Raw genomic sequence first — 10,780 nt, forward strand, 5'->3', positions numbered from 1 at the left:
GAAGTAGCATCAGGATGCCTTGCAGCTTTTGCCTTCAAACTTTTTTGTGGAGACCATGACCTGAAAATGTCTAGACTGAAAGACCAAAAAGAGGGAACAGCCCAACTGAGAAACAACCATTTTTGTATTTTAAACCATTGAACTTTTGGATGGTTTGTTATACAGCAACAGATAAGTGATACAAGAGTTTAGGCAGAGTCACAGTAAAGAAAATGGGGTTTAGAAATTCTGGAAGAGGAAAGGTTACAAAGACACTAGGCTACAAGTTGGAAGATTAACCAGGATCAAGACAGCAATGAAGTAGACAGGCAGAGGACAGAACCATAGTTACCTCTAAGAGAATTACTTGCACTGAAGCTAAAGGGGGCTTGCCTTGATGTAGTTAGATTAATCTGGCTAGTTTTAATTCAGAGGAGCTTGATCCTTCTTGGACTTAAAAGGTCAGGGGGCATGAAATCAGAGCTAAATCCTTTTTGTCAGAGGTTCCTGTTTATTTGTGCTTCTGTTTGCCCCCACCAGGGCATTTTGCTGCATCTCTCAAATGGCTGTGGCAGGAATTGGATCTCAATATAAAATAATTACTACATATTACAAAATAAACTTATTACTGTTGTCAGAGATGATTTCTATGTAAGTTGAATCATAATGTGCAAACTGTTACAAAGTTATTTCTTTGTATGTAATGGAAAGTCTCATTTATCTGATTGATAAAACATCCCACAACTGAAATGAGCTGATAAACCCCCAATCCCTACACAAGGGATGTTTGCACTTCTAGAAAACTAGAACAGAGGAGAAGAACCATAGGAGGTATAGATATTTGAATTAGAAAAATAGTTTAAAGGATATGGGGCATTCCCAATGAAGAACCAGATGTCTGAGTAGATCATTCTCCTACTGAGTGAAATAATACAGTTTCTGCTACCTTAAGGTAAAGATCTAGGAACAAAACAGGACAGATAAAATGCTATGTACTGTTAGCCCTTTGAGATATGAACATTATAATAACAGACACTGAAACCTGATCAGACTACTCTCTATATTTCTATAATTAGTTCTGCTTTGTTTCCCATAAATAATTAGTAAAGTCCATTTTGAAATATTCCAATATCAGCAGTATTAAGGGAAATCAAGGCTCTTTTTTTAAACTTATATTTAAGCCAACTTTAGAAGAGTATTATTGAATTTGTGAAGAATGCTTCAGTTAAAAGTAATCATATATTTGTGAGTAAGACTGAAACTAAATATATGCCTTTTTTATTTTTTTGTCTAGTGATTTTCCTTTCAGAACTCTTTCCTATTCAAAACCAATAAAATTTTATTTCAAGTAGGGATGCCAGGTCATCAGCCAAGACTCAAAATCTTTCAAAGAATTGTGAAGACAATGTCCCAAGTAACTTCTCAACTCGTCCTTTGTACAAATACTCAAATGGTAAAAATTAAAGTTAGATTTTTCTCAATGGGAGTAGGATAAACAGGTGGAAATGCCTGTTCTAAATAGTCAAATATTGTTTAAGGGTACTGGAAATGACAGGATAGGAAATAAACCAAGGTATTCCAACACAGGAAAAAATGAAATACTCTGATGAAATTAAAACTATAAAAATTGTTAAAAATAAATTAATTCTAATATTTTAAAGAAAGAAAACATATAAATTAGATCAATGAAAACAAAAATGGAAGATGTGATCCAGGAAAGAAATAAAAAAAACAAGCTAATATTTTAGTAATAATTCCAGATATTACGTTGATTGTAAATTAGATAAGGGAAATAGGCAAAGCTCTAAATAATCTAAGTAAATTCCCAGATCTGTTACAAACTTATTTGAGGACTCTGTCTAGGCAATCTTTTCTAAATGTTACTACCTAGTAACAAGAAGAGTAACTGAATAAAGGTGAGATCCAGAGTTTAAGACACTTTTTAAGCACTCAGTGCTCCAAATTCTAATTTTATGAGCTATCCCTTAAAAAAGTTGGGGGGCGGGAAGGTTCTTGTAGTTGATTAAGTTAGGGGGTCACTGCACATTTTGGTGTTTATACTGCTCATTACTAAACAATTAAAATCTCTGAGAGGCCCTACAACAGAAAAACTAACACACTGATGACTTAAACACCTAATGCATTTAATTCTGTAGTAACTTACAATTCCATGAAGCACTTGAAATTCACCTTAGTAAACATTAAGAGATTCTACTCTCCTTTTTTTAATATAAGGTTTCATCTTGGACAGTTTTAGTTGGAGATTTGGAAGTAAAAGAAAATTAGTGGATAAAGTAACCTGGGAATTACTAATAAACTACACTGAGGCCAACTCTCACTATACTGCATTACCATAAGAATAGCATTAGTTGAAAACAGAGAACAGAATGAAAACATAAAGCCAAATTAAAAAGGAACCTGCTAGGTTCCATCCTCAAAATTTCTGCTAACACTCTCGGAAGCTCCACTGTGATGATAATCCTCTGTCAGTGGTAAACTAAACTTTCAGGTTTCAAGTTTTCCCTTTTGCGTCTTCTGTGTGGAATGCTCCTCATCCAGCTGTCTGTCTGCATACTCAAGTCTCAGTTCAAAAATCACCTTCTAAAAGGTGTCTTCCCATGACATCCTAACTTCATCAAACCCTGTTTCCCATTATTTTAACCAAGTGTTTCGTTGTACTAATTTGATTACCAGCACCACCTAGTACCTAGAATGGTGCTGGACACATAATGGGTTGCTCAACTATTACTTGCTCAATGAATTAACAAACACTATCTTTGTAAATTTCCATTTGTTTTTATATATATATATATATTCATTTTCCGTTTATTTTACATACATCCATCTGGGTTAAAAAAATACAAGAACAGGAACCAATACAAATATGTTTCTTTACTATTTCAAGTGTAAGAAAATGAACATGGCACTTTGCAACTTCATAATTTTAAAACAGCAAGCTGTTTTTTGTGTAAATCCAACATATTTGTTCAAACATGTCCATGGTTCTTATCTTCGACTGAAGGAAAGGATATAATTTAATGTTTTAAGTAAAGAAGAATTAAAAACAATCCTAAAAACATCTTGTCAATATTAATGAAACAGAAAGTTAGTAGTACCTCTAGAAAATATTAAAAAACCTGTTCAAAGTTTTGAAAAACTTCGGAATGAGTTGAGTTACTTCAGTTAAAATGCAGCCAACTGAACATGAAAACTCTTTCAGAGTGACAGAACAACTTTCTGAGAAGTTAAATGACAAGAAAAAGGGTAAGAACTAAGGTGAATTCTGAATACTAAAAAACAGGGAAAAGTGACCACTAGAGCCTCCATTTCTGTATTCCCTGGTCTAGTTGTTTAAATGTATGTAAGATACAGTTGTCTTATGTGCCTATGTATTGCTTAGGGTTGAACAGCCACAGAAGAAATGAATGAGAGCTGGAGAATTTCTTCAAAATTTTAGTTACCTTTTACTGAGAGTTTACTGGACTTTCAGGTATTGATATTATTTGCAATAAAAGGCAGAACTTGAATTCAAACGCTGAGCTCTAAATCGAGATCCGGAGCATTTAACTAGTGAATCAGAGCGGAACTGATTGAGACTGAGCTCCCCAGCATGCAGTTTCATCTCTCCACAGCTGCATGGCTATATAACAAACCAACTTCTGGTTTAAGACATCTATGCAAAGAGCAATTAATTTATCACCAACAGAGATTCAAAATTACCATTACATCCTCCAAGCTCTCCTCAAGGTAATCTGAAATAATTTCGTTATACATACTCTTTAGACACATCAAGTAACTTTAACTCTAATAAAGGCAGGTTGGGGATTTTGTCTTTTGTTTTAATAAAAACTGCTCTGGTACTTGATCGCCACCTGCCTACATTTTCATCACAACATAACATTCAACATAACATTTCAAAATGATCCCTGAACAAGGAATGTAAGACCTTCCATTTTGGCAGATTCTATTTTCCAAGTAACAGCAGCAAATTGGTCATGCAAACTTTTCTACACACACAAAAAATTGCCTAAGATAAATACTTCTGCCTGGTATGAAATACTAGCCTCAGATTCTAAAATTCAGAGGAAAAAAAACCTGGTAACTGGTATCTAAATATTTACAAAGCAGACACCAATTCAAGTCACTGGTTCCTAATCACACTGTCATTCTTACATGGCATTAAAATCCAGGTTTTAAACTTGCCTTTTACATATTACATATTTTCATATGAAGAGAAAAATCTTTATATATACACATATGTATGTATATATTAGCACACACCCACACATATATATAAACACACATACATACATAATAAATTGGCCAAGCCTCAGTAAGTAGATTTCTATTAGACACAATAAATGAAATACACTTAAAAGTATACTTGATCCAGTTTTTAAAAGGATGCTGCATATTTTATTTAGCATCAAGATACGCGAGCAATAACTAGAAAAAATATATGCAAACAGTGAATGATCAACTGGCCCAGCATCTAGGGGCCATTTTAATAATGCAATCTGCAAAGCCAGAATAAAGCCCTTTAAAAAAAAGTGTTTAAAAAGAAAAAAAAAATGGGCATTAGCTTTACTTCATAATCCAGACAAGCAGACTACATTTCATACATGTATCTGGTTTGAGAAAACTCTTTTAAATAGAAACAGTCTAATGATCCCATTCAATGATTTACCAGGCTGAAATCTTAGAATACTTTTCTTTCCGCATTCTTCAAACTGCATTTATAATGTGAGTCTCTACTGGCACTAAGATTGTCTATATTTACTCTGTATATTGTGTATCAAAATCATATAGCTAAAAACAAACTGCAGTAAACCAACATTAGATAATTTGATTTCCCACAGATTTGGTTTCCAAATAATGCCAAAATGTTCCATTTGCCCAAACCTAATAGCTAAGTAGGTTCTAATGACTCCAATAATCTTTTACTAAATAAGTCACTTTTAAGTGAGAACAATTTGAATTTTTAGGTTGAAATTTATTCTATTTTTAGCAGATTATAAAATACTCAGTGTAGTGTACATTATAGATAAAAAATGACCAAGTCTTACCTTTGTCAGTTGTTACTTTGTCTGTGCATCTGAAAGAAATGAGAATCAACTGTTAAAAGAACAATCTTGCACACTTTCTTAAAACACAGGTATTTATCTCTTTCAGGTTCATCTCCAGAGTGATGCAGGAAGCATCTAGAGTAGTGCAGTCAATAGAACTTTCTGCAATGACGAAAATATTCTGTATCGGCATTTTCCAATACGAGAGTCACATGTAGCTACTGAGTACTTGAATAGCTTATGTAACTGAGGAAGTGAGTTTTTAATTTTCATTAATGTAAATTCAAATAGCTATCATATCTGATAGCACACAGCTACAGTATTCTTCAAAACTTTTTAACTATAAAAACATTAATACAAAGAAAGTATTGCTCATTTTGTTATATTGTTATGTAACAAAATGTCCTTATTTTACCAAATGCAGTAACTAGGGGTGAAATAAAATAATGCTTGAGATTTCCTCTAAGGGATGTCAGTCCAAAAGAAGGGGGGAGAAGGAGTTAGAGGTAATAAGCAAAATCTTGATAACTGTGAGGATTTCACTGTACTATTTTCTCTGTTTTGTGTATACTTGACAATTTTCATAAGAAAAATTTAGTAAACCTAACAGAAAACCCCAAATTATTCATTTGTTATATATATCCAAGTCAAAATCTATTTCAAAGGCAATGGACTGGACTTCAGAAAAAAATATAATTTATACTTTACAAATTAGATAGCAACAGTAAAGAATTTAATGTGTTATAAACTGATTTAAAAAATATTACTATCTTGTCTTAAGTTTGTTAACATTTCTGTCTTGTTGAGTGTGGTAAAATGAACCCCTGCCCATGGAGTCATTACCCAAATTCAAAAGTCCTCAGGTCTTGGATCTGTATTGTAAAGATGTCACACAGTATTTCTGAAGCAGTACAAAAGTTTTTTTTTTTTTGAAAACTAAACCTCATATAAATGACTCTTACAGTACAAAAGAAATACTCAAACAAATACAGAAGCCATAGCATAATACAAAATCTGTTCTCTTTAGAAAGAACAGCTATCATTTTCTCACCCTTTTTTAAAAAAAACTTGGTAGAATTTTAAATTACCAATATCCCAATTAATAATTAACTTAAGATAACTGCTAATCTTCCTATCTCTAAATGAGAAGTACAGATTTAATTGCTATATCTTTGAAAGGTTACACAAAAACTTTTCAAAAACCTTTTGGAATGGTAAGATGTTTCTATTACCATATTGTTCACCAATAGGAGGAAAACTCAGAATTTTAAACTTCTACAACCTGAGCTTTCTCCAAAGAGTCACAAAAGCTGTTCCAATTCAGCATATTACTGCCTTTTCATTCTTATTACCCAGGACACTCACCTTTTCCTTACAAAAGGAAATAGGAAGAAAGTGTCACCCAAAGGTTTACTACCATTTTACTTTAAGGAAGAAAATACACCAAAAATGGAATTCCATGTACCAAAAAATATAGTGGTATTTGCTTCCTTCATTTGTAACCCCTCCCCCCAAACCTGTAGGAATACCTCTAAGAATACTGTTTTAGCTAGTAGAGTTACTCAATTGCTAGACTAGAAGTTTAAAAAAGTATTTATTGAAGTTTTACATAAAATGCATTGGATAAACAGTGGCCATATGATCATGGCAGAATGAAAAGAAGCCTTTTTTTTTTCAATCTAACCTACTCTTAGTTTTGAATTAGTTTCCTGATTAGTAGTAAAAGGTACATGTTTTAACTTGATGAAATTGGAAAAAAATAATAAAACGTACATATACTTTTTTTTTTAACATTTAATTTTGAGAGACAGAGAAAGACAAAGCGCAAGCAGGGGAGGGCAGAGGAAGGGGAGACACAATCCAAAGCAGGCTCCAGGCTCTGAGCTGTCAGCATAGAGCCTGACGCAGGGCTCAAACCCACAAACTGTGAGATCATAACTTGAACTGAAGTCGGATGCCTAACCGACTGAGCCCCCTAGGCACCCCCATATACTTTAAAACTGATGTGGATAGGGGGCACCTGGGTGGCTCAGTTGATGAGGTGTTCGACTTTGGCTCATGTCTCTATCTCCCGGCTTGTGGGTTCGAGCCCTGTGTCAGGCTTTGTGGGGACAGTTCAATGCCTAGAGCCTGCTTTGAATTCTGGGTTTCCCTCTCTCTCTCTGCCCCTCCCTTGTTCACACTGTATGTCTCTCTCAAAAATAAACAAACATTAAAAACATTTTTAATAAAATAAAAATTAGAAGTGTATATAAACACTTGCATTAAAATATAAGAATCTGAACTCTGGAGTTTATTGGCCAAAATACAGCAAATGATGAACCTAACTCTTAAAGTACTGATATATAACCTTTCTTCAAATATGGTTTATCTTTCCTTATAATTAGGCTTTAAGTTTTATTTTGAAATGTCTCTAGTGTTAACTTTATGCCTTTCTTTTGAGCAAATTACTGAAAAATCATTTCGTTTCACAAAGATTTCCTGCTCTTAATTAACTTTTGAATTTTCAATGAAAGTGAAAACATTGTTATAAGCATAAATGTACATAAAAACTTTAACCTACTCATTTAATTATAAAGCTAACTTCACAAATCATAAATTATTGGTTATTGATGAAGACACCAATTCTAAAGAGCTTAAATGACTTGTCCAAGGTCACTTAGTGAGTAGTAGAAAGCTGGGAGCAGAAACTTTGACTATCTAGTCCAATCTTTCTCCACTTCATTACTTTGCTGTCTAACAGAAAAAGGTTTCAAACAATCCAAATCCCTGTGGTTATTAACCTTTTAAACTACTGTACACTCTGCTGTCTCTTCAATCAAGAGAAACAAATGTAGATGAAACACCTATTACTAAGAATTTATAAGGAGGAAACATTGGGATATGTGAAAGAACCTGAAAAGAACAAGGAATTAAGACAGACATTAAATCCCTTACTTCTTTTTTTTAAAAATTGTCATATGTTGTTAGGAAAATAGAGAAAAAGGTCAGAAAATGCTTGACCAGGGTTCAGTAAACTGATACTTAAAACCTCATGAGGGGTGCCTGCGTGGCTCTGTAGGAAAAGTGGTAAAGCATCCAACTCCTGATTTCACTCAGGTCCTGATCTCATGCTTTGTGAGATTGAACCCCGATACTGAGCCCTGTGTCAGGCTCTGCTCGGACACCATGGAGCCTGCTTGAGAGGATTTCTCTCCCTCTCTCTGTCCCTCCCTCCCCACCCCTCCTCTCTCTCAAAATAAATACTGAAAAAGAAAATAACCTCTTGAAATATCTTAAAGTATTAAATAAATTTCTTGCCTAATTAGCTTTAAAGCTGATCTCTCTGACAATCTGTAAACCATGCATACATGTGGCACAAACCTCCACTAATCAATGCATCTTCCCTTCATCCGTCGAAGTCCTCAAAGACAAGGACCATGTCTCATTTACCTTTATAAAGCCTAGCCCAACACAGTACCAGGTCCAGTTACTGCTCCATCATGATTTAGTTCACAGAAATGTTTTAGAACTCCTTTGATTTCTAGGGCATGTGGGAAATTATTACTAGGAAAATATATCTTAACAATCTGATCAAAATTGCTTAACTTTAAATCAACAGTTCTGAGGCTAAAAGAAGGTAAAAGATGAGAAGGAGAAACACTAAGAATTAAGACTATCTCTCTCCTCCCAAGGAACAATATGCAGGAAAAAATGGAAGGTATTTCATTAAGTCATCTTCATCCAAGTTCAACTGTTTTAACATCTATACTGTGGAAGGTAAAAAAAAAAAAAAAAAAAAACCTCATAAGTACTTTTTTACCAAGAGTTAGGGGGAAAAAAAACTACTGTCCTAGGTGTCATCAGGATGAGACATCATTGCTGTAAGTAAAACTGGTAGAACAGTGGGAGGGAAATGTGGCAAGAAAGTTTAGGTGTATTTTACTCTCAGATGAGTAGATAAGAATGGAAGAGCATTTAAAAAATGTATTATTAAGTTATTAACCTTCCCAAGTGTGGCAGTAGAAAGAAATGAAAAAAAATCCCAATTTTGCAGAGCTTACATAAAGTCACCACTACACGCTACTCTACCTCTATCAGGAGCTACCATCACTCAAAGCCAACGTTCAGCAAATACCGCATTTACTATGTATTAGGCTTTGTGTTAAGTGCTTCACATGCCATATTTAATTCTAATTCATCTCCTAAGGATTAACATTATTTCCTCTAGATAATGAAACGAAGGCACATGCAGTTTAAGAAATTTGTCCAAAGAGCTTGATCCAAAGAAGGGTAATGATATCTCTTTTCAAATTGGTGAGATTAAATATACAATTTAAAAAATTTCTGTGACTATGGAATTAATCGGAATTAGAATCCCAATTGCAGCCAAATGATTTGTACCTACAGATCTTTGTTCACAGAACTGTAGTTTACACGACAAATTCTCTGGATTTTATTAACTTAAATAACATTAAAAAATTTGAAGTACATCGAGTACCTTTGAATTTTATCTCTTTCTGGGACGCTTCTAACACAAGCATGCAAGTCACAGACTTACTTCTTAATTTTGGAACAGGTGTGTTCCAAGTTTCAATTTGGGATAAGCCAAATCTTGCCACACTATCAAGGGGAGGGGGCACTTAAAACTGATTCCCCCACTCCCATTTTCCCTTTTGCCAATTTTTTTCCTGAAAGTCGAAAGACACAAATGCTGTTTTCAGTGCCGAATTCAATGGCTAATAAGATAGTATTTACAAACATGTGTACTCAGTATTTCCAACACAGAAACATTTCCAAATATTTATGTTTCTGGTTCCGTCCAGGATCTCTAGGTAATAAAAGCCTTGCTTTCAGAATTGTCTTTTAAGGAGGAAGTTCCTACGTCAGAACAGAAGCACAAGCAGAGAAGTGAAAAGTAGAAACAAAACAAAAGGAAACCCACTGAAAGACACCCATCTGATTCTGCTGTGTCAAAGACAACACTTAACATTGGCAGAGCCACGTTTCACCCCGCTAAGCACCAGCTTCCTACGAGTGAAACGTGATGTCAGACTTCAGGAGAGTGGAGGAGACCAAGCAAAGCTACTCCGACATTCGGCTCTTGAGCTACTTAATGGGAAGGGGGGCGGGGACCCACTTCTGAACCTAAGGCTGGGTTGCTGATTTCCTAACGGGGATGTGATGTAACGCTGGAGGGACGCCGTACGAGGCGAAGGGACAGGCTGACAAAGGGAGCGCAGATGTCAGAGTGCGGGCGCAGCCTGCGGCGGCGGGGAAGGGGCGCGTAGCGAAGGCGCAGGACACGCGTATCCCACAAAGGGCGACCTCGGGGAGCGGGGAAGTGGCCTCGAGGACGGAGGGCACGGGGGAGGGCCAGCGAGGCGCGGCGGGACAGCTAGCGGGGAGGCGGTGTGACATCTGGCGTGCGAGCCGGCAGGGGGCAGAGCAGGCAGGATGTCACGTGGAGTGGGCGCTACGGGAGCCGAGAGGGTTGCGTGCGGACAGAGGGGGGTCTTTCCCACCGCCTGAAAGACTGCGTTACTCACAGGAGTCGCGGACTCTTCTTGCCCTGAGCTGGAGACGGGGGCTTCGCGGTCTGGGACTGCTGCCCTGGGGCGTCGGGAGGCCTGGCGCTGGGGCTGCTCCTCCGCCGGCGGGGATACTCGGCCTTCCTCCGGCGAGACACAGCGGCGGCGGCGGCGGCCGCAGCGGCCCGGCCCCGGTCCCGACCTCCCCTCAGCACGCGGCTGCTA

The 10,780-nt window shown here is 36.4% G+C and overlaps 1 protein-coding gene across 1 annotated transcript in view; it reads right to left on the reverse strand.

Moving 5' to 3' along the window:
* ZFP91 (ZFP91 zinc finger protein) overlaps window positions 1-10,780 on the reverse strand; it is a 43,566-nt gene that overhangs the window by 31,042 nt on the left and 1,744 nt on the right. Inside the window, exons 2-3 of the mRNA XM_029915468.1 lie at window positions 10,574-10,777; window positions 5,046-5,074 (exon numbers count right to left, since the gene is read on the reverse strand). Of these exons, the coding sequence (XP_029771328.1) occupies window positions 5,046-5,074; window positions 10,574-10,777 (233 nt within the window). The remainder of the gene's footprint in view (window positions 1-5,045; window positions 5,075-10,573; window positions 10,778-10,780) is intronic.

Source organism: Suricata suricatta, chromosome 11 (assembly GCF_006229205.1).
Source record: "Suricata suricatta isolate VVHF042 chromosome 11, meerkat_22Aug2017_6uvM2_HiC, whole genome shotgun sequence".
Taxonomy (NCBI): domain Eukaryota; kingdom Metazoa; phylum Chordata; class Mammalia; order Carnivora; family Herpestidae; genus Suricata; species Suricata suricatta.